The sequence below is a fragment of the Balaenoptera borealis genome (genome assembly GCF_965194805.1).
Source record: "Balaenoptera borealis genome assembly, chromosome: 1".
NCBI lineage: Eukaryota > Metazoa > Chordata > Mammalia > Artiodactyla > Balaenopteridae > Balaenoptera > Balaenoptera borealis.
Window position 1 is genome coordinate 19568015 of NC_138860.1, and position 23494 is coordinate 19591508.

The 23494-nt window shown below is 45.9% G+C and overlaps 1 protein-coding gene across 4 annotated transcripts in view; it reads left to right on the forward strand.

Annotated features, from left to right (window-relative positions):
* Positions 1-23252, forward strand: part of MTARC1 (mitochondrial amidoxime reducing component 1) — a 31869-nt gene extending 8617 nt beyond the window's left edge. Inside the window, exons 5-9 of one of the 4 annotated variants that reach the window (XR_014245537.1) lie at positions 5372-5433; positions 5527-5598; positions 20690-20812; positions 22799-22879; positions 22977-23252. Coding sequence is in view for 3 of the 4 variants with exons in the window: in XM_082395154.1 (XP_082251280.1) it covers positions 5372-5433; positions 5527-5598; positions 12712-12841 (264 nt within the window). In the remaining variant the exon portion in view is untranslated. Of the gene's footprint in view, positions 1-5371; positions 5434-5526; positions 5599-8579; positions 12173-12711; positions 14351-20689; positions 20813-22798; positions 22880-22976 lie in introns of those variants that run through there. The other 3 variants (XM_082395155.1, XM_082395156.1, XM_082395154.1) reach the window with 3 other exon arrangements.
* The last annotated feature ends 242 nt before the right edge of the window (positions 23253-23494 follow it).

Genomic DNA, 23494 nt, shown 5'->3' on the forward strand with positions numbered 1-23494 from the left:
TGGCTCAGCCAAGGGCTACCCCACGGCAAGAACCCAGACTGTACCACAGCCCACAGGAGCTCTGAGCATTCTAGGGGCCGGGCGTTGGGTCAGGACATCTGGATCTGAATCCCCCTGCTTCAATAAGTGGCCGTCTGACCCTGGATAAGTCCTGGAACTTTCTGAGACCTCTGCTTCTTGCGTTTATAAAATGTGAGTAATTTCAGCTGACGCCTCCCCCAAAAGCTCCAAGACCTAGAAAGTGCCCAGAGAGGTGGGCAGTGGTTTCATTGCTATAATCAAAGTAAAGAAGTTTGGTTCGGGCCATCGGTCCCTCCCTGACTGTGGCCCCCTTTAAGCTTCCTCCCTTCCTGGCTTTGGTCTTTGTGTCACGGTTCACGTGGAAGACATTTCCTACCCCACGGTCTGAGATGGGCAGATGAAGATGGGATAAGTTAAGAGGGGATGGCCCAGAGTAGGACCTCAGATTTAGGAGGTTTCTTTGAACTGACTCTTGTCCTAGAAGGCTTTCTGTCTGATTCTGAGTGTTCCCTAATTGGGATTCTTTCATATTTTAAGTTGGATGTTAATACAACACTGCAGCTGAGCTGGCCTCATTTTCTGGAATAATGTTTCACGCCTCACACAATGGGTTAGTGCCCCTGTGTACTTTGCACTGTGAATAGACCTGTAGGAAAACCAGGATTGAAGAAACAGTTGCTTCTCTGAAGGAGTTGACAGTCCAGGTGATTAGAATGTGAACAGGTAGTTACAGCCGCGTAAGACAGGCCAGGAAGGTGGTGAGCCGAGCGTGGTAGGTGACCAGCCACCCAACTTTTTTAACACACACAGGAGAGGGGGGCGACTGGGCAGTATGGGCTCAGGCTCATAAAGAATGGAAATTTATTTCTCACGGTTCTGGAGGCTGGAAAGTCCAAGGTCAAGGCACCTGCAGATTCGTGCAGGTGTCTGGTGAGGACTTGCTTCCTGGTTCATAGACGGCTGTCTTCACTCTGTGACCTCATGTGGTGGAAGGGACAAGGGAGCTGCCTGGAGTCCCCTTTTTTTTTTAAAGATTTTTTTTAATGTGGACCATTTTTAAAGTCTTTATTGAATTTGTTACAATATTGCTTCTGTTTTATGTTTTGCTTTTTTGGCTGCGAGGCATACGGGATCTTAGCTCCCTGACCAAGGGTCGAACGCACACCCCCTGCATTGCAAGGCAAAGTGTTAACCATTGCCAGGGAAGTCCCCTGGAGTCCCTTTTATAAGGACACTAATTCCATTCACAAGGGTACCACCCCCATGACCTCATCACCTCCCAAATGCCCCCTTCTCCAAATACCAACACACTGGGGATTAGGTTTCAACATATGAAGGTTGGGAGGACACAGACCCTCAGTCGGTAGCAATCTCTGTCTCTACTCATGCCCTGGTCTGTGTTTTTCAAAACCTTCTCCACACTGAGGACCCCTTGACTAACATCTTTACACCAGAACTCTCCTTCTGCCTTCTCTGTATTTCCACTGGGGTATCTCATCTCAGATTCAGGATGTCCAACACCGAGGGCTGAATTTCCACTCCCAAGTCTGCTCTGCTCAGCCTTGCACATCTCAGTGTATGTCAGCTCTGACTTCTAGCTGCTCAGGCCCCAAAGTGGGAACCACTCTGTGTTCTTCTCTTCCTTCACCTCCCACATTCAAATAATCAACAAATCTTGGTGGCTCTGGCCTCTTGCCATGCTCCTCCACTTCCTCTCTGGGCCAAGTCACCACCCTCTCTTGTGTGGTTTGTTGCAATAGCCTCTCTTCACTGGTCTATCCTTGATTGACCCCCACCACCATACAAGGTCTATTCTCATCACAGCTAAGGTCAAAGTCATCCTGTAAATATAACTCACATCATGGCCTCCTTCTACTCAAAGCTCTCTCTGTGTTCTCCATCTCTCTTCAAGTATAAAATGGGATCCTTATAATTGCTATCAAGGTCCTATGTGATGCCACACCCTCCTAGTTCCAGAGCTTTACGTCCTGTCACTCTTCCCTTCTTTGTCTCTCTGCCCCTTCCTCCCCCGGGACCTTTGCTCTTGCTGGTGCCTCTGTCTGGCATGCCTTCCCTCAGGTATCTGTGTGGTTCACTCCCTTACCTCTTTCACTTCCCTGTTGAGGTCTTCCCTCCCCTTCAGTGAGGCCCTCCCTGATTACCCTATACCCTGCTTGGCCTGCGTGCCCTAGTCCCCCCCAGCACACATCCCCACCGGACACACCGTGTTTACTGGGAGATTTGTCGTCTGTTTCCCCTACACATGCTTTCTGAGGACAAGACTTGACCATCGTTGTCCTCCCAGCTCCTAGAAAAACACCCAGCATGAATTCTTTGCTAAGTGAATGAATGAGCCGAGGTTGGCCAGGTGACGCAGAAGGAAGAAGCACTGAGGGAGGGGGCACAGGAGCAGGGCTGCGCTGGCACGGAGATAACTGCTGTCTTTTACAGCATCGGCGCTCAGGGAGGCGGGTAGAGAGCCAAGGTCCTTGGTGTCAAGGGGTATCCCCTTCGGAGGAAGGGTCTGGAAAGGATTTTAGGCAAGAGAGTGACAGAAACCAATTTGCATTGTGCATGTCTGCCTGCGGCAGGGATCTGGAGACGATTCGGGCAGGTGGTGCCGGGTGCAGTGGGCTAAGCAGACTGTCCAGAAGCTGAGGACCCGCACGGAGGCTTCTGGGAAGTGAACCCCCTCCTCATTTCAGGACCTGCCTCTCATGGTCGTGGTCCTTCTCTGCATCCCTTCACACCCATCATCTGCTCTCCTCACCCTCACTTCTCAAACCTTCACTTCAGCCCGAGGCTGCCCTTCTCCCCTCCCTCGTTCAGAGACCTTTTCCTGGTTTTCATTGCCCTCCCCTTGGACCAATAGGTACTACTTCTGGAACTTTCTCTCCCTGGCTGCACTGCCCTTGTGCCTTTGCTGTTTCTCCTTGTACTCCTCACTCAGGTAGGGGCTTCCAAAATTTCTGGCCTTGACCCTTCTCTTTCTCTACCTTCCCTTGGTGATGACACCCTCTCCTGCAGCTTCACCATCTGTCACCCTTAGGTGGGTCCTTCCCAAGTGTCCAACCGTGGATTCCCCCTTGCAGTGTGGGCTCACATTTCTGACTGTCTGCTGGGAGTTTTCATATGTTCTGTGGACCTAGCAAACTTGTCCTTATAAGCTCCCCACCCCATACCCCCACCTCCCCAAACTCCGTCTCTTGACTTCACAGCTTCTATCCTGGCTACTATATTCCTTCTTTCACCCTGGTTTAGAGCTTATAAGTCACCCCTGACTCCTTCTTCTCCCATGTTCCCCTCATCCCCGGCCCCATCTGCTCCCTTTCTCTTCTCAGCCGCCAGCTAGATCACCTGTGTTGTCTCAAGTCTGGACCACTGAGGTGTCCTGGATGTTGTCACAGCCGAGCCTCTCAGAGCACCAGAGTGATCTCTTCTACTCTAAAAGTTTGTGACAGTCAGTGTTGCTGCCTTGCTCAAAAGCCTTCAGTGGCTCCCCAGTTCTCAAAAGTCCCAAACTGCCCACTCTACCATTCTGGTCCCTCCATCATCTTGCCACACTTTGCTTTCCCAGCCTTTACTTCCAGTAAAAGCTCCGAGCTACAGACTGGACTGAGAACCTAATATATTCTCTTATCTCCTGCTCACCCCAAGTCTTGCCTCTTGCCCCACTTAGAAACTCCTGGCCTTCTTTAAAAGCCCAGATGAAAAGCCACCTCCCCTGAGAGGTCTGCTCTGATTGCCAGACCTGTAAGAGCTGCTTCTCTTTTCCAAAGCCGCACTGTACTGTGTCTGTGCCTCTCCATATCCAGCTTCTCCTGTTTCAATTTCTTATCACCTCAAGATAACATGTTCCGTAGGAAGATTTTCATGGGCCCTTCTCTAACGTTTAATACGGTTCTGGGCCCATAGTGTGCCTTCAACATGTAAATAGTTTTCTCCTTTTCCGCCAGTTTGCCAAATAGATACTTTCCTGATGGTGGAATTTTTAACTTATTTATCTGTGACTCAATCCCCAACAGTTTTTATTGCCCATAAAAGGGGCTCTGTAAATATTTCTTTAATTAATAATAAATTAATTTCCTAACCAGAACCTTCATTTCTCGCCTTTCGGATCTTTTATGTTTTTTTGTGACCACAGTGCCTCCTGGTGGAGGAATGTACACAGAGCAGGCTGGGTTGCTCTAATCCGAGGTGCCCAGCTTTTTGGACTGTTGTGAAACATGCCGTGAAGAGACTCATTTTATGATTAAAAAAACAAAAACAAAACCCTGCAATACACAGATCAAGAATAATACACACTGTCAGAGTTAAAATTCTGAGCCTGGAACTTTCTCTCTGGCTTGTGATCAACAAAAGATTGGGCAGGTTTGTTTTAACTCATGGATTCCTGTCTTTGGCTCTCAGGCACCTTCTCTGTGAGGGTAAGAAGGTCAGGACCACAGTCAAATGTCCTTCCTTCTTGTTATTGCCTGAAGTCCCCTCACCCTTCTTTTGTGCCTCTCAAAGTCTCCACCTTGGAAGACTCAATTCAGATCCTACCTTTACCTTAAAACCTCCCCTGCCCAGAGCAGCCTAAAAATCTCTTCTTCTAAGCCACTGGCACCATGCTTGTCTGCAAAGTTCAACCAGCACACAGGGTGCTGTCTTGTAAAGCTTTTTCTCAATTTTTCTGAAACTTTTAAAAGGAATATTGACCATTCACTTTTCACGTGCGTATGTTCTATCTCCCCTTCTGGATTTGAGGGACACAGTCCATTGATTTGATTTGTCCTGAAAAGTAAGCACCAGTGACCCAGGCCGTAGACAAACGCCCCAGGAGGTTCCTGGGCTGGAGAGCTTTGTGAATGCTCCCGTGGAGATGCAAAGGGAAGTAAAGCTACTGGCCTGCTCTGGATTTGTTCCTATCTGGCCAGGGGAGCTACAAGGTAAACAGACACAATGATTAAGGAAATTCATCCACCGTAGGCCAGCACGGAAGGGATCTGATACAACCTAGAGTAATCCCCCCTCTCCATACCCTCTCCTCTCTTTCACCCGCTCCCTCCAGCAGCCCAACCCTAGCCTTCCACACCACCTCCAGTCAAGTGGGGTCAGTCAGGGAGGCTTCCTGAAGGAGATGAGTTTCAATTCCAGCTTTACAAGTGAGAGGAGAGGGAGCATTTCATTTCAGGGGAAAGAACCAACAAATCAAAGGCAGAGGGAGGGAACAGGGAGGCGTGATGTGCAGTTGGCCATCTTTGATGGAAGTGGCTTCATCAGCTGTTGAATCACGCAAAGTCCCTACACGGGTGGGTCAGGGCTGGGGATCCAAAGTGCTCACATGAGTTACGTGCTTTGTCCCCAGGACTCTTGGAATGAGCTTCTTATTGGCGATGTGGAACTGAAAAGGGTGATGGCTTGCTCCAGGTGAGGTGCATGCACTGCTGCCCAGGAGACGGAGGGGAGGGTGAAGATCGTCTGCTTTGCCCCGTGTGTGATGCCCTGTGTGTGTGTGTCCAGGTGCATTATAACCACGGTGGACCCGGACACGGGCGTCATGAGCAGGAAGGAGCCTCTAGAGACCCTGAAGAGGTAAGACTAAGCGATTTAACATCTCTGCGAGGAAGCAGGGGAACACCATGCAGGTGTATTCTTGAAGTGGAAGGGGGTCCTGGTGACTGGATAATTTGGGAAACATTCCTGGGTGCTTTGGTCCCCAGAATGCCTGCTTGCACAACTCATTTTATTTTTCATTTAGAATTCATGATCCGAACACACCAATTACAGTGCAACAACAAAACATGGTTTAGATGTTTTGGCAAACTTTATTATGGACTGAGTATTTGGTGACATCACAAATTCATTAGGTGTGATAGGGGCTTTCTGGTGCTATAAGAAATGCCTATATGTTTTAAGAGAAGCATGTTGAAGTATATAGGAGTGAAGTGATGTGATATCTGGGGTGTGCTGTCTATTATTTTAGCAAAAGAACACATGGAAAAATGTGTCAAATCTTGATAAATAGAATCTGGGTGATAATTATGTGGGGATTCATTGCACCAATTTTTCTACTTTTATGTTTATGTTAAAATTTTCATAATAACAATTTTTTTTTTGGCCGTGCCACATGGCATGCGGGATCTTAGTTCCCCGACCAGGGATCGAACCCCAGTCCCCTGCGGTGGAAGCGCAGAGTCTTAACCACTGGACTGCCAGGGAAGTCCCATAACAATTTTTTAATGAAAGACAATGACAGACAATAAGTTTAAATTGCATGGAATGATATTTAAGATAAGATTCATTTTAAAAAGCTGATTACAAATTAGCATATATAGTATTGACTTTTTTGTTTATTTGAGTTTCCTTTTTTAAATATATAAATGTGCCTGAGTAGCTAAAAGCCTGGCAGGCTGTAAACCGAAACATTCATGGCTAAAACAACAATTCATGATTCACACACTTCTGTGCTGTTACCTGCCAAATCTACGGCCGGGATATTGCTGAAATCCTGAAATGCTCGTCTTCACTGGTCCCTTCCATGTTGAATGCAGGATCACAGGTGGGGTGTCAGGTCTCATCTCTGCAGCCCCTGAGACCCTTGGCTTTGACCCTGACATGCGTCCTCGGGTATCACTTGCAGGGGGGAGGGGGAAGGCAGGGAGGATGGTGGCCCCTGCTTTAGGCAAAACCCTGGGAGACTTGAGGAGAGAATGCAGTGGAAGTTTGGTCATCTGACATCAAAGCCCTCATGAAAGAGCACATGAAGGGCTGGTTATGCTTGGGCTTGTGTGACCAAACTTGTTCCCCTGGAATGGGAGTCTCTTTCATTCCATCTCTCATCAAGCTCATGGCCCTCTTTGGACCAACAATCTAGTCTCCTTGGATTAGCACCCACCCCTCTCTGCTAATCCTGCTGTCCCAGAAGCTACTAATCTGGCCCCCTCCCTGGCAGGCTGAAGCCTGGGGCAAGGGGCTCTGTCCCAAACAGCATGTTGCCCCCAGGCATGAAGCCGGCACCTGTGGTCCATGGAGACCAGCGTTGTGCATCAAGGCCAGGCTACAGCGAGGTAAACAGCTGGCCTTCCAGGGGCCAGGCCACGTGGCAGAGAGACGGAGGTCAGGAGCAGGCTCAAACAAGGTGGGTTGGAGGGAGGTTGGGAGGCGAGGTACAGAGAGGAAATCTTGATGTGAAGGGCAAATGGCTGCTTTTTACAAGAGTCCCCACCATGGGTTGTGGATTTGTGGGAATATTCAAAGAGGGGGCTACAGACCAGCTTAAGATGAATCCCATCATTTTGAGGGATGTTGTGTATATCTCAACATCCAGAACAACATTAATTTTCTGTAAAAAGTTAATACGATGGCACACTTAAGATTTGTAAATTTCACTCCGTGTAAATTTTATCCCCTAGCCACAAAGTTAAGAAATTTTAACCCTAGGAAATGATTTTCCAGCTGAACTGTTTAGAGGTGAAATTTACTGAAGTCTGCAACTTACTTGGAAATGGAAAAAAAGTTACCATGGACTGATGGATGGATAAATATGTGATAAAGGAAATATAGTAAAATGTTATATGTAGGGTCCGAATGGTTGGTAATTGGATGGTCTCTTTAAAATTCTTTGAACTTGTTTGCCTGTTTGAGGATGGTCACAATATAATGTTGGGGAAGAGTTTACTAGATGTGGTGGGACATTCCAGAGAGGAGTGGTTCTGAGAACCGGCAGCGATAGACTAGCGATTCCTCGGAATGTTCTGGCTCACTCACCACGAGAACAGATCAGAATTTGGTCTTCCCACTTTCCTGCGCCCGCAGAGGAGCTACGCGGAGGACGAAGGCAGGGTGGACCCGGGAAAGCGTTCTGTCGCGTGGGTGTTGGGAGCCCTGGTTCTACCAGGTGATCCGCAGGCCCCACTCTGGCTCAGGCCCTGGTGGACAGACCTCGATGGTTCTGTGTGCAAACCAGACAGGTGATTTGGGGAATTGACTGTCATCCTTTTTTTTTTTTTTTTTAATGTTTATTTATTTGATTTACTTGGCTGTGCCAGGCTTTAGTTGCGGCACGTGGGATCTTCGTTGCCGCGTGCGGGATCTTTTTAATTGTGGCTTGTGGGATGTAGTTCCCTGGCCAGGGATGGAACCCGGCCCCCTGCACTGGGAGCACGGAACCTTAACCACTGGACCACCAAGTCCCCGTCATCCTTTTTTTTTTTTTTTTTAACATCTTGTTCTTTCTCTCTTCCCAACACTGTGCTTGGAGTCTGGCACTTTTCCCTCTGGATTCACCAAGTGCCTGTGTTTGGGCCAGTCCTCGGAATCTTCAGTGCCTCCCCCCAGCCCATCGGGAGCCTGTGTTTATAGAAGGAGGATAATTGAGCCCAACGCAGAGCCAGGGCAGGCAGGCAGGGTCTCCGGGAGCAGTACAGCCCTCCTGGTCTCCTGCAGGCTCTCAGGAACCATCCCAACCTAATTTCTCCTAATACCCCAGGAAATGGGTGCCAGCCTAGGTGTCTTCTCCTGTATCTTACTGAGATTTAAATTGCCATAGATGCAGTAATTTATGTTCTCCCCAGGACAGACGGCCATAAATCGGGAAGAGAAAGGCCCCGGCTGCCTGACATAAATCACGGAAGCTAAGCAAAGTGGTGTCAGGAGAATCCTCCCTGCTCTACGGCTGTCCGGCAGGATACTGGGAGCCGCACTGCCTTTCCTCTTCCTGGGTCCCCCGTGCCCAGGGCTGTGCTGCTTTGGGAATGCAAGTTCTCAGCAGGGAGACCACTGCTGAATGGCTGTGGGCCTCAGGCCTAGCGGAGCCTTTGTCTGGGAAATACTCACAGCCCGCGGCACGGTGGAGGCTGGTCTGCTGGCTTGAAAATATGAAGAGGGAATTATTCTTTTCTTTCTGAAGGGAGAGTGGCTCCCACACTGATCCCACAGGAGTGGTGGGGGTCTATCGCTGTTGCTTTCACTAGAAAGAATAAAGCTCATTTGTTCTGTGGATGCACTAGTTTTGTTGGATGCAGGAATACTTGGACAATGAGGGCGTTCGCTGCTCTCCACTTGTGTTAGGCTGTGCTGTGCCGAGCTAAAGACAGAAGGATTTGGTGGTAGTGATCCCGTGGAAGGAGACAACCGCCCCCCAGCCAATCTGGCTCTATCACCTCCCAGTAACTGTGTGACATTGGCAAGTCAGCTACGTTCTTGATGCTTCAGTTTCTTTATTTGTAAAAACTGGGCTAATAATACATCTCCTGGTTCACACTCCCCCTTGATCAGAATAAAGCAATAAATACTGTTTTTTTAATACATGATAAAATACATAACGACCATGTAGGCTATGGTTATTGATAATCTCAGCTTATGAACTTGACACCTTCTGACAGAAGGAAAATCCTGGAGACACTTCTTTCCATTTTCTGAGGCTGCATTAAATGCAATGCAGCCCCACCTGCTCAGCCTTTGGCTCCTCCTCTCCGTGGTGTCTTCACGGTGCTGTTTTATTCCTGGTCTGGCCGTATACATAGCAGGTTGGGAGGTCCCAGAAGTGGCCTGTGCCCCTCGCTGGGGACCCAGCGGTGATCAGAGACCCTGCCTGCAAGTCAGGGTCTGGGCATTGACCAGTAAATGAATAAACCAAGCAGCCCTCACCGGTGCACAGCACTTTATAGGTAACAGTTTCCACTCACACCGCGCCCTAAAGGATGGAGACCTCTGTTTAAGGTAAACAAAACGTCTTGTGTCTCCCATTAGAGTCAGTCGTGGTTTGCTTCATATTTATTGAAAGAGAAAATGCACTAAGAAAGGCGCTTTTAAATGGCTTTGTAATTTATTAATCCCATCGTCATCAACAACAAAATATATATATATTTGGAGAAAAAAAATCATAGGAGATCCGTGTATGAGGTAATGCCGTGTGTTCCGTCTCTTGAGCAAGGTTGGGTGTGCCCGTGAATTCACAGACCGCTGACAATACCGCCGCAGCCCCACAAGGGGTCGCCGTTGATCTCGTTTGTAGAGTCTCCCCCCGTAGCCCTGCAGGGACGCGGTCAGCAGGAGCGCAGATGGGACGGAGCTGGGGGCGGCTGGCAGGACAAGCCGGTCGCCTCGCCCCTGCGACTGTCACCTGCGTTTGTCCCTGCCCCGCCCCGCCGAGCAGGTTAAGGTCCTGGGCTGGGAGGGGCGACGGCTTCTGTGTGTCCTCCGCTCCTAAGTTACCTGGGGGGGAGTAAGTGTGTGCCTGCGTGGCTGATGCGAAGGGGCGGGGGAAACCGGCGCGTGGCCGAACGTTCGCGTAGGAGAATAAATATTACCCCCCTCAGCTCTTCTCAGGCCTGCGCGTGTACTCAGGAGGTATAAGGAGGACCAGGGATCACATCCCTGGTGGGAAAAGTCCTGACTCTGGAGTGAGCCAGACCTCAGTTCCGGCCCCAGCCTGACCACTTAGATCTGTGATCTTGGGCAAGTCCGTCACTCCTCTGAGAGCCCCCCTGTAAAGTGGGGACGATACGCATTCCCACATAGACTTGTTGTAAGGATTAAGAGATAATCTGTGTGACGTTCTTCATAAACTGTCAGTGTATGACGCACAGAACTCCAACTCTCAGTTCCCTCCCTGAGATAATCAGAGCCTCAGGCTACCGAGCTGGCAGCAAGGAGAAATCCCAAGCCATAAAAGTAGCCGATCTGCCCGGATCCTGAAGGAGTCACCCTTCAACAGACACAGATCCCCAGATGTCCTTGGTATTGCATGCTGACAGAGGAGAAGCAGGCTAGGAGAGGTGCCAGCTTCCCAGGGTCCAAGGTCATTGCAGAGACCTGGCTACAAGACCGGCTGGATCAGCGGCTCATGGTTCTCATGCATTTGTTGATTTCTCCATTTGTTCATCCAGCCTTCTTTGGAGTGGCTACAACGTACCAGGTGCTGTACCAGGCTGTGGGCATATAGCAATGACCAAAACCGACATGGTGCCTGCAGCTGGGGAGGAGCTGAGGGTCTCCAGAAAGAAGGTCTAGATTTGACCCTCTCCATTTTCTCATTAGCCGCTTCTGATCTGAAGAACAAAAGTAGGACTGATTTGTTGCCATAGTTTTTTTTTTTTTTTCTCGAAGCACAGTAGAATGAAAAAAAAATGCTTGCCATCAAAATGTTTTAAATATAAAAGTGATGTAAAATTGGAGTTAGCCTTTGTTATAAAGCAGAAACTAACACACCATCGTAAAGCAATTATACTCCAATAAAGATGTTAAAAAAAAAATTGGAGTTAGCTTAAATGAGAAACAGAAGGAAAACATTCTCCCGGTGGAGGTGGGGTGAGGGAAAATCTTGCCACGTCATTCACACACATCTCATGTACACTCTTCCTGGGGATTCTTGCATTTTCTGCCCGACAGAGGTATGATACTACTTCTAAGAGAGGATTTTACTCACCAACACATTCATCTGTTCAACAAATGATTGTGGGTCACCAGTGACATACAGTGCCCAGCACTGGGTGTGAGTAGTACAAGGGAGTTAGTTAGTCACATTTCCTGCTCTCTACGGACTCTCTGTCTTGTACAGTAGAACAGATAGACACGTGCCCTGACACAGCAGGACACGGCATGTGAGTGGCAAGGGGCAAGCAGAGAAAATTGAGGATGGGGAAACCACTCCTGGCTGGGAGATCCTGGGCTTCCTTCCTAGGAGAGGTGGCATTTGAATTGGACCTTGAAGAAAAGGTAGAATTCTAATGCTTGGGTAATGGAGGGAGGGGATCCCACAGAGGAACTACCGAGCCAGGAAAATGCAAAGCAAGGTGAAAGGACATTGAGGAATCCAACAGAGCACTGCAGAGGTGCACAGAAAGGGCAGAGGGTGACAGGTTTTGAAAAAGCTGTCTGGGACCAGGTCAAGAGCCTTGCATGCCAGGCTGAAGACTTGGAATGTTATTCCTCAGGCACTGGGGATCCATTGAAAGTTTCTGAGCCTTGGAGTGATAAGACCAGAGCAAAATTAAGAAAGTAACGTAGGGTAGTGTTAAGAGTGAATTGAAAGTGGAGGAGGAGAGAATGAGGAAGATTGGTTGGTTAAGAAGTTATTATAGGGACTTCCCAGGTTCGATCCCTGGTCGGGGAACTAAGATCCTACATGCTGTGTGGTCTGGCCAAAAAAAAAAAAAAAAAAGAAGTTATTATAGTCATCTGAGGATGCTTGAAGGGAGATTGTGACAGTGGGAGAAAAAGTGAGCAAATTCAAAAGATGTGGTACAGGAAGAACCTCAGGACCTGGCAGCTCTGGACAAGCTGTGGGAAGTGAGGGAAAATGTATAAAGGATGACTCCAGGGCTCTGAGCCTGATAGACCGGTAGGACTGTGGTTCTGATGATGGACAAGGAGAAATGCCAAGGAAAAAGGGAAGTGATAAAGTATGTCTGAGCATATCGAGTCCCTAACCTCTTAATGCTGAAAAAGGGAACATTCCAAGGAGAAAAGAGGTGGGAATATGGCCATTGGTTTGCTTTGGTAGTTTGTGCATTGGGTGGGCAGTTTACTGTACAACCTCAGGAGGCGCTGTTATATTAGTCGGGGTGGGAACAGTGCTCGCTGGAGCTGGGCAACCTGGCGGCCTTGTGTGGGGCGGATTCTTCAGCCGAGAAGAAATCACCTGCTGTTTGAGCTCTTGCTTCTGGTTGCCTGTGACTCCTTGTGTTCTTTCTCCTGTTGCAGCTATCGCCTGTGTGACCCTTCTGAACGAAAGTTATATGGAAAATCACCTCTCTTCGGACAGTATTTTGTTCTGGAAAACCCAGGGACCGTCCAAGTGGGAGACCCTGTGTACCTGCTCGGCCAGGAATAGGAATCATATGTCCTGGAATAGCAGGTGTCTTTAAAAAATGTCCTAAAAAATGCCAACACTTGAAGCACAGCATTTTGGACCTGACACCTCAGCATTTTCTTTCGATCTGTGATCTCCAAGTTTTTCGTCTTTTGGTCTCTTCCTTGTGTCTCAGTGCTTCCAACATCCCAATGCACCAAGTGAAGAAAAAGAGTTTTGATAACTTAATAGGACTTCAGTAAGTCATTTAAATGACAAGGCAGGATTCTAAAAATCTCTTGTTTAACTGTGATTGTGGAATAATTCTTTCTCCTCCTTCTCCATTCACCTACCCAGAGGGCTATCTTCCATCATCTCATTGCTACTCTTTAGGGAAAGAGGAGAGAAGAGAAAGAGTAAGAGTGGGGGAGTGAGAAGAATGTTCTGGAATCTTTTAGTACCCCATGCCCGGGGCATGCAGTGGAAATTAAATAGCTCTCCGAATAAGGCTGGACTGTCACTTCACTCTTCTCCTCAAGCCCTAGACAAGCTTTTAAAAGAGCATAAGGAGCCTGACCTTCAGGAAACACTTAGGATGTTCACTTTCCATAGATCATCTTGGATCTGGCACTGTTGTCTCTCAGACAGTGTCCATGAGGATTTGACGGATCTTCATAGCATGCAGTACCTCTGGGCTGTAGGACAGCAGAGATGTCAGGGTAGAAAATCAACTCATGAGAGCAGCATTGCAGTCAGACTCTGATATGCAATATGTGGAAAGCAAGACAAAAACTTCCTTGCCTTGAAACGGAGCATCAAATATATCCCACTGGTGAGCCCCAACTTTTCCCAGTGTATGAGAGTGAACAGTAGCACTAAGTAGGGGAAGCACGCTTGCCTGATGTGGTCTGTTTGATGCTGTTTGATGTTGTTGAGATGCTGTTTGATGTTGCCCAGGGAAACGATGGTGCCCGTCTTAAGAGCAAAAAGAAATAGTCTGAAAAGGACATGATGCCACCTAGTGGCATTGAATGACAGGTCAGCCTTTCTCAGCTTTTCAGCTGTTGAAGAGAGGGAAACTTATGGATGGGTTTTAGTTTTCTATCCTACAAAATTTTTTTGAAAGAAAGTGGGGTACCCTGCAGGTACTCTCTGTTTCTCTGCTGTGGGCATTTGGTTCTAAAAGCGTGGCTGTGCTGTCACGGGGTCCTTCTGGATCTCGCTGGTGCTATCAACTCAAGACTGCTTGCTCCTCCTCAAAATCAGGGTGAAAAAGTTCTGAAGTCCATGGATGAGAAGAAATGTGATTGTGTGATTTGAAATAAACGACTTTATTTTAGGTTTTGAATAAAACCTTCCAAAGGTGAAAAAGAAAACATATGCCAATTCACTTAAAAACCAATATCTGATTTTTCTCCTGATCAGATTCTATAACTCTAAGATCTGATGAAGTATATCTTTTGTTGCCGTTTTGCCCTTTGACTGTATTAGGAAGCTAAGTCATGAAAAATGTGTTTCAAAACTGTAAATAAATGGAAGTTACTTTGATTACTTTCAGATCGTACTCACTTCTTGGCAGGAAGTCAGACTTTGAAAGCTGACCGATGTGAATGGGCAAAACCAATCACCCTGTCACCTGACACATACACAAAGCATCCTCCGGCGAACGCCCGTCTTTGAAGGGCTGTCAAGTAAACATGCTTTTTACCAAAAGCTGTGCATGTTTCACTTTGGTTTTATAAAAGAGGTTAGTAATCATTGGAACCAAGCCTAGCTCTGAGGTAAAGTTCCAAGGTAACAGGTGCACATATGTATTCTGGTTGGTGAATTATTGCAATTTGTTTTTCACACACTTGGCGTGAAGTGCAATTAGAATAATTAATCAGTTAACCTTGGCCCATCACCTTCCCCAACAGATCCACTTTATGCTGAAGCTACAGATAGATTAAGGCAAAAATAAGAGTTCAGCAGGTGGCATTACTAATGGGACCTCGTGAACCCATGGCAGAATGCACACAGGATTTAGGAGACCACGTGAACGTCGGTTCTCTGAGAGCAGCCAACAGTTAGGCACTGATGAGAAACTCAAGGTTGGTTTGGTGGATACCCCGAGATATTTATAACCAGTGGCAAGCTGAATGCCTTCGACCTGAACTTCTAACCCCTTGTCACTCGTAACAGCCACTTCCCCAGGGGCTCAATCTGTTTCCAAGGCCACAGTCACGCAGACCCTGTCCTGTGCACTGCAGGGGACTTCTCCGGTGGAAGGAGACTCTAACCCTAACACCTCCCTCATTTGTCTGGAGTCTCCTGCTACTCAGAGTGTGAGGAAGATTCCAGTTTAGAGACAGAGGTTCCAATGACCTCTAGAATCTCAGAGTAGTTGCCAAGCTTTCTGTCAGTGAGATTTAAAAGCCATTTACTTGTGTTTATTTTATATTTAATGAGTTGGTTAATGCCAAAGGCAGGGCTGATGTCTGGTTTATTTTGGATACTGAACCTCTGCACACAATTCCACTTGAAATATCGGGTCAGGAATATAGACCGTCGCAGGCCCTCAGAAAGGTCTCCTTATAGCTGCAGACGATGGACATTCAGGGTCAGGCCAAAACATCCACCGTCGTTGTGTGTTTCATTCTGGGTGGCAACGTCTCGCTGCAGTCACAGCGGAGAGCTACAAAGCCACAGCTGGAGATCTTGCAAAGAACCACGTGGGAAAGAGCCTAGGCAGACTGCTTAAAGGCTCACTTTCCCAGCTGTTCCCCAGAAAAAGCGAGAACGTCACAAATGGGAGAGAGAAGCAGCAACTTACACACAAGGGCAGGAAGAAATCGGTTGGTGGGGGGGGGGGGCTGATGGAAATTAGGCAGTTGTCCAGCAATGAGAAACACTCTCCTTCTGCCCTTAGTGATACGGGGTGAGGAGATGCCCTTGGGGGAGGGCTGCCAGTTTGCCAGAACTGTGTGCAGAGGCCAGGCGAGCTTGACTAGCCAAGCGTGACTTTGAGAAGCCACCTATGAGGCTGTCACCAACAGTGACCGCAGGCAGGTGCCCCCAGAACTCTGAGAGTGTGACAAATGCAAGCAATCCGTGGTGGCCGAGAGCAGATATGTTAGAGTCACTCAAAGATGCCAGAGTGGCTCTCAGACCTGTTGATAACATAACACTGCCCTTCCCTAAGTTTTACTGGTCCAGGGTGTTCTGAAAGTTTGCCTGCAAGGATGCTCCTAAAAAAAGAATTCCATGGACCAATACCTTTGGGAAGTCCTGCACGCCTCACTCCTCCTCCAAAGGCCCAGCAGCCTGTAGAAGGTTCTGGATTGACCTGCAGTGAAGAATTCTATTTGCGTTTAACACTGCCCTCCCTAAAGGTCTATTTCTGGTCATCTTTTGGGAAGCCCTGCATTGATCTCTAGAGGGAGCACCAGCCAGGGGTGAGCGGTCGTGCTTAGCGGGAGAGGTGTGTTCGTGGGAAGCATGAAGAAGGTAAAGGGCTCCTGCCACGTGGAGGAGGCCTCTCTGGTGGTTCCCTGTCCTTTACCTTCATTGAGTATCTTAGACGGTTCTTCCCTGTGTCTCCCTCTTAGACGGTTCTTCCCTGTGTCTCCCTCATGAAGTCCACAGCCCCTGATTCTTCCCCTTCATCTTCTCTCTCTAGCCCCTCTACTAGTCCCTGACCTGTATCTTCAACGGTTCGGACTCCATCCAGTCTTTGTGGAGCTTGGTGGGATCTAAGTCAAGTCCAAGTTCAATGTCTCCCTTTGGCGTTTGCTGGGAGTACTATAAATAAAGTATTGTTGTCATAATTATTTCTGATTAATATTTTTACACCTAATAAAGTCTCAAAGGGGGGGGGGGGCGTTTACTTGGTCTAGGGGAGGGGCACCTTCCAGATGACTTGCCAGCAATTAAAGCAGCTTGTTAGTCGGAGGCCCAGGATGGCCGAGGACAGCTGGAGAGCTCTTCTTTGCAAGCAGCTCTGGTTAACATCAACCAGGAAAGCTCTTTGTAAACACATGAATAATTGATCGTCCCGCGCTCACATAGCTACCGAGGATCTGAGCCCGTATGACTCATTTGAGAGCCATCCCTGTCGTCTGGATGCCATAACATTGGAGGAATGATGATCGTTTCTTGGAGATTCTTCTGTGGCCAGAGTTGCCAAGACCAAGGCTGTAATGGTTTGTTATGATGACCTTTGTTATTCCATTAGGCTCAATTGCTTTAAAAAATGATGTGTGCATACTTTCGGAACGTTTTTACCCTTTACGTTGACCTGACATCATAGTTTATATTACAGAATGTATTAATGACAGAGGAGTGTTTTCATGTCCCAAGGACAAATTTTAACAACCATAATCTGCCCTTAGTCATCATAAATATAAATGTATTGGTCAAACAGATCTCGTTAATGTGGCCAAGATAAATGCAAGCCTATATTTTAAGGCAGCTGAAGTCCTAGAGAATATATTTGGAGCTTTTTGTGGGGCTAAGAGATCTTGTATAGTGCTATCAGAAGGCTGAGAAAATTAACGTTTCCCCCTCTAGTTTGGCGTTGGACAGATATTAACGTCTTGGGGATGTCAAGTAAGATTTCTCACATAGTTTCTGGACACCATTAATGCCTGGTGGGGTGAATCTTAGTTCTTAAAGCGGTACTCTCATTATGCTCCCAGGGCTTTTGAAAAGAAAGAAAATACAGATTTCAAGTCTCAACCATGTGTTGCTCAACTGTATTTCCCTGTATCACACTGTGTCTTAAAGTTTTAATTATATTAATCCTCCTGCCCCAACATCTTGTTTCCTGTGGGAGGAGGCCCTTTTCCACAGATGTGTGTCTGATGTTTTGCATATTCCAGTTGGCAATCCATATGTTGGCAGATAATGTTCTGGGCGTGAGCTGTAGGACGGGTCAAATACTTTTCCTCTTCGTTACACTACGTTCAGAAGTGTGGGCCTTTATTGGCAGTATCTACGTTTCAAACTTTTCAGGCAGAGAATAAATGCTTGTTTTAAGAAACCCTTTTTAATCATGTTTTTATTTTGCACCATGAAAATGTGTTTCAGGCGGTAATGTCTCACATGCTACTCTCTGAGCGTGCAGACTGTTTATAGGGGTGAGTTCATCTCCCCCAGATTCGGTAAACATGGTACCATCATTAAACTCCATGTGGATTACAGTCACCTAGCAATGATTGATGAGCACTTCAGATAAAACCATTTACCCTTCTTCCCTTAGAGGAATCTTCTGAGAAGGATCTTCCCTTCTCAATCTGCTATAGCCTTTGGCAAAAGCACATATTGGGCTTTGGAAATGTGATTTTTTTTGCCTGAAACTTTTCTACAGGGGATTGGATTATTTTCTAAATTTATTGGTGTGAGGACAGTGCCATGATAATCTCCTGTGTGGTCTAAACTTTTTGGTCTTTTTAAAAAGTGAGGCACTTACCCCCATGTTCGTAGCAGCACTATTACCAACAGCCAAAAGGACAACCGAAGTGTCCATCGACAGACAAATGGGTAAACAAATGTGCTATATCTGTACAATGGAATGTTATTTAGCCTTAAAAAGGAAAAAAATTCTGACACATGCTACAGCATGGATGAACCTTAAGGACATTATGCTAAGTGAAATCAGCTAGTCACAAAAGGACAAATACCGTATGATTGTACGCATACGAGGTATCTAGTGTAGTCAAATTCATAGAAACAGAAAGAAGAATTGTGGTTGCCAAGGGCTGGGGGAGAGGGGATGGGAGTTATTGTTTAATGGGTGCAGGGTTTCAGTTTTGCAAGATGAAAAGAGTTCTGGGGATGGATGGTAGTGATGGTTGCACAACAATGTGAAAATACTTAATACTACTGAACTGTACACTTAAAAATGGTTAAGAGGGTAAAATTTAAGTTATGCGTATTTTACCACAATTTAAAAATAATAATAAAAAAGAAAAAAAAGTGAGGCACATGAAAGGCTTGGAACTGAATTAATCCAAACTCTAAGACCCCTTCCTGGAAAGCCAGCCCAGGCTATAGCTGCTGACAGCGCCTCAACCCCACTCAGGACATCAAGAACTCTTCTTGCTGAGGCTAAAGAGAAAAAGAAATGGAAATGGAATGTCTTTGAACTTGATCTTGATTGAGAGTGAGATAATTTAACTTCAGGCTTTCATTTCTTCTTTTTACTTCTTTGGATCTTGTAAGGGGATTAAATTTTGGACCTGGGACTCCCTGGTAATTTGACACTGAGAAGGTTAAATTCAAGTGTAGAACATCGTATTGTTGGCATTTCATTTTTGGGGTACTTTTATGATATCATCAATTATGATATCATGATTTTACTGCCTAACCTCTGATAGGCTATGTTGGTCAATGTAGCTTGAAATAATTTGAGATGGAAAATTGAAGAGAAACTACCTTTTTCTTCTTGACTATAGAAAGGCCTTGAAAAACATAATGTATTTCACTGACCCAACTCAGAAACTTATAGGAGAAAAATCCACACTGCCTGCCCAGGAAGATCTATAGTGGAGCAGTGGCTGGTTTGGGGGTGGAGGTTGATTCCCTCTCTGAAGATGTGGTACCCCTTCTGGTTGACCATAGGCATAATGATTGAGCACAATGGGTTCAAAGTACAAAAAGTTGAGTAATTTGGGGGCAGAGATTGTAACTTCCCTCAGGCTGCTTGAGTATTATAATCACACTTATCCCCAGTGCATCCAACGAAGGGGCATTAGTTAGTCTTGGCCCCTTCCCACTTCCTCTCATTTGCCTTCTCAGGAGAGAAATGATTGGTAAACTTGGGGGTAGCAGTTGAGTTCTGCTTCTCCACCCTCTTCCTTCCTGGGATCTGCCTGCCTTCAAGCTGCTGGAACTCAAGTCTCCTTGGTTCAAGTGGTGAGCTTGGCAGAAAAACCCCTGCCCTAGTCGGGAGAGACCCGTAACAGTCCAGTGCTGTCTGAGGCTTGGTGGATAAATTTTAAACTGAGAGAAAAAAAAAAAAAAAAGAAATTCCATTGCCTCTATATTCCTAAACCACAGCCTCCAGCCTAGCCTTTATCAGTAATAAAACAGATAATTTGACCTCAAAAAAAAAAAAAAATAGGACTTTTCATCTGAAACTATGTCCACACTCTTAATTGTGCTGTGCCTTTGTCAGGTGCCATGAAGTCTGCAGAGAGAGTTCATCCACTGCACGCTATTTAATCCTCCTGACAATCCAGTGAGGTGGATGGATGGGAAAGCCTTTTGTAAGCTGTTTCAGTATTGCCCTTAGCTGTTTCACACTTGCCCTTAGCTGCATAACTCAATGTCAGGGAGGTTTGAAAAGGTTAAGTAACTTGCCCACGTTATAGGTGATGGGCTAGAACAGAACTCAAGGCTTTTGATTTCTGGCAACGTGCTGCTAAAAATCTGTTAGCAAGAATTCATTCAAAGAGCGGTAGTATCTTCAACTGGAACCTGGTTTAATCCTACAGTCTCGTTTTGATGTATTTGCTTATGACTTAATGAAGGGAACTTTAAGACCGGTGTGTGTAGGCTGTAGTGTGTATGTGAATCACCTAAGAATTTTGCTCAGCGTGACTATTCCTGTATCTGACCCCCTGATATCCCACAGTGGCAGGTCTGTGGTGGGACCTAGGAATCCTCAGTTTTATAAGAGCCCCAGACTCTTCTAAACTCTTAACTGATTCCCTGCAGGCTAAGTTCTCACTGACACCTTCTCACCCTACCTTAACGTTGGCATTCTCTTTAATGGTGTGTAAAGAAATACTGGAGGGACAAATCCTGTCTCTCTTTGAGAAATGGAACTCACTAGAATGCATTGCGGTTTAACATGACGCACCCACGTTGGGCAATGTGCTCACGCTAATCCAAACACGCATCCCCCAGCCCTCAGAGGACCGCAGAGCACCCACATCTGGATGCAACAGAGGACCACCTGTGCCCTGAAAGAGAGCCGAGCCCTGAAGACACAACCTGGATGGACCTTCGCACAGCTGGTTAACTCTCCAGGTCAGTAACTAATCCTGAATTAATTAGGCAGGAACCGGCAAGGCTTGGGGCAGAACAATTGTGTACAGACGTGTGACAAATGCCTGCGTGGGAATGTATGCGTGGGGGAATAATAAAGTATGCTTTGTCAGAATATTTGTTTCTTTTAAAAATCAATTTGTGCCTTTTAATGAATCAACGAGTAAGAAGGAAGCCCAAAGTACAGCATTAACAGTGCAAAGAACATAGGAGTCAATGGCATGGTTTTTTTGTTTGTTTGTTTGCTTTGTGTTTATTTTGTTTTCATGTGCGATACAAGGTAAGGATTAGGAATGCTGGTGAGTGATTGCCACATTCTCTAAAAGCTCTGGGAGATTCTGTCAACTGGTTTTCCTCTCTTTCTACCTCCCAGCTAATATTCAGAGGAAACTCTTTTCATGTGAACTGGAAAAGATGAATTTCAAGCTTCATTGAGAGCTTGAAAATCTTAAATCCTTCTTGAAAATAACCTGCCTCTCAGGAATCTTTGGTCCCCAAAATTAGAAACCTTCTTTCTTGGGCTGTGGAATGGCTGCATTATTAACTATGATTATAGAGTCTCTGAATGGAAGGATGTAATAAATCTGAAAGTATTTGTTCTGCTTTGTGACTAAGCAAAACTGTATAATATTAAATCAGATGTTGCTATAAACATATGAAATGGCACATTTTTTTTTTTCCAGCTTGGGGCATTGTGGCATGAAGCTGCTGGGACTCTAAAAAGAAATGTTTTTACATTCTTGGATACTGAGTCTGGTTTCTGCTAGGTTTTCTTCTTTCTGAGCATGAATGCTAAATAACAGTGTTTCCGTTTAGAGCTCTGTGTTTTCCCAGAGAGTTAGCAAGGCTGAGTAGAGGTGTTCTTACTCTTTTCAGACTGTTCTATGGGGTGGAATGGAAGACCTGGGCTCTGTGTGTGTGTATGTGTATATGTGTCTGTATGTCTGTGTGTGTCTGTTAGGTGGAAGGGATGAACAACATCCTAGTAACCTGGCATGTTTGGGTTGGAAGGAATCTTAGACACAAGCTAGTTCACAAACCTCCTCAAGACTCTGGGGAAAGCTGCATTGTTGCCTCTGGTAAATGGTCGTACTGGCCTTCAGTTTCCACTTCAAAGTGGTGGTAATATTGCTGTATGGGGCACAAAACGATGAGAAAAAACTACAAAGAAGTCATGACATACGGAGTGTCAAAAAGTGATTATAGTTTTGCTTGTGCTGGTGCTTAGGGGTAATTTTTCTTTCCACAGTTTCCAAGTATATTATTTTTCATAATGAAGAAAATAAATTTGTATTAAAAACAAAACTGTAGCCTCACAACGTTTTAGTATTTAATAACCACCCTTCAAAAGATGACTTGGCATATTGATAGCATTCTACAAACTGTTTAGAGCCACACCACCTAACACAGTAACCATTAGCCACGTGGGGCTTCTGAAATGTGGCTGGTCCAACAGAGATGTATGGTATGTGAGAGATACACACCTGATTTCAAAGACTTAGTGCAAATGAAAGAGTGCAAGATAGCTCAGCAATCATTTTTATAATGATGATGTGCTGAAATGATAACAGTTTGGAAATATTGGATTAAAGAAGTTATTTTTAAAAATTTATTTTATTGAAGTATAGTTGTTTTATGTGTTAATTTCTGCTGTACAGCAAAGTGATTCAGTTATACACATACATGTGTCTATATTCTTTTTCATATTCTTTCCCATTATGGTTTATTACAGCATTTGAATCTAGTTCCCTGTGCTATACATTAGGACCTTGTTGTTTATCCATTCTGTGTATAATAGTTTGTATCTGCTAATCCCAAACTCCCACTCCATCCCTCCCCCACCCCCCAACCCCCTTGGCAACCACAGGTCTGTTCTGTAGATAAGTTCCTTTATGCCATATTTTAGATTCCACAGATAAGTGATATCATATGGTATTTGTCTTTCTCTTTCTGACTTACTGTGCTTAGTATGACAATCTCTGGGTCCGTCCACGTTGCTGCAAATGGGAGCAACCTAAATGTCCATCGACAGATGAATGGATACAGAAGGTGTGGTACAGATATACAACAGAATACTATTCAGCCATAAAAATGGATTAGATAAATTATTAAAATTACTTTCACCTGTTTCTTTTTACCTTTTTAGCATGGCTACCAGAAAATTTAAAATTCCATATGTGGGTCTTGTATGAAAGAGAGAAGATATGCATTCCTTTTGACAAGATTGGAGGAGGCCTGGACAACACACACATAGTTAAGGCATTGCCACCTACTTGATGGCATCTGAACATGGTTCTGAGGAAGGAGAGCGACTGCTTAATGAGTATGAGGTGTCCTTTTGGGGTGATACCAAGGTTCTGAATCCATAGAGTGGTGATGGTTGCACAGTATTGTGAATGTACTAAATGTCACTAATGGTAAATTTTGTCATGTATATTTTACCGCACATACACACACACACACACACACACACACAAATTACAAATGTGGCTTATGTTATACTTTGTTTTCAGCGGGTGTTTAAAGAGGTAGGGGGGTACGGCTTTGCTTAAAATAGCATCTCCAGAAATAGAGAAAAAAGGGAAAAGAGGCAAGGATGGGCTGAAGACGGCTGGGAGCGGTTGGAACTCTTTTCTCTCTCCCTTTGGTGAAAATGTTAGCATG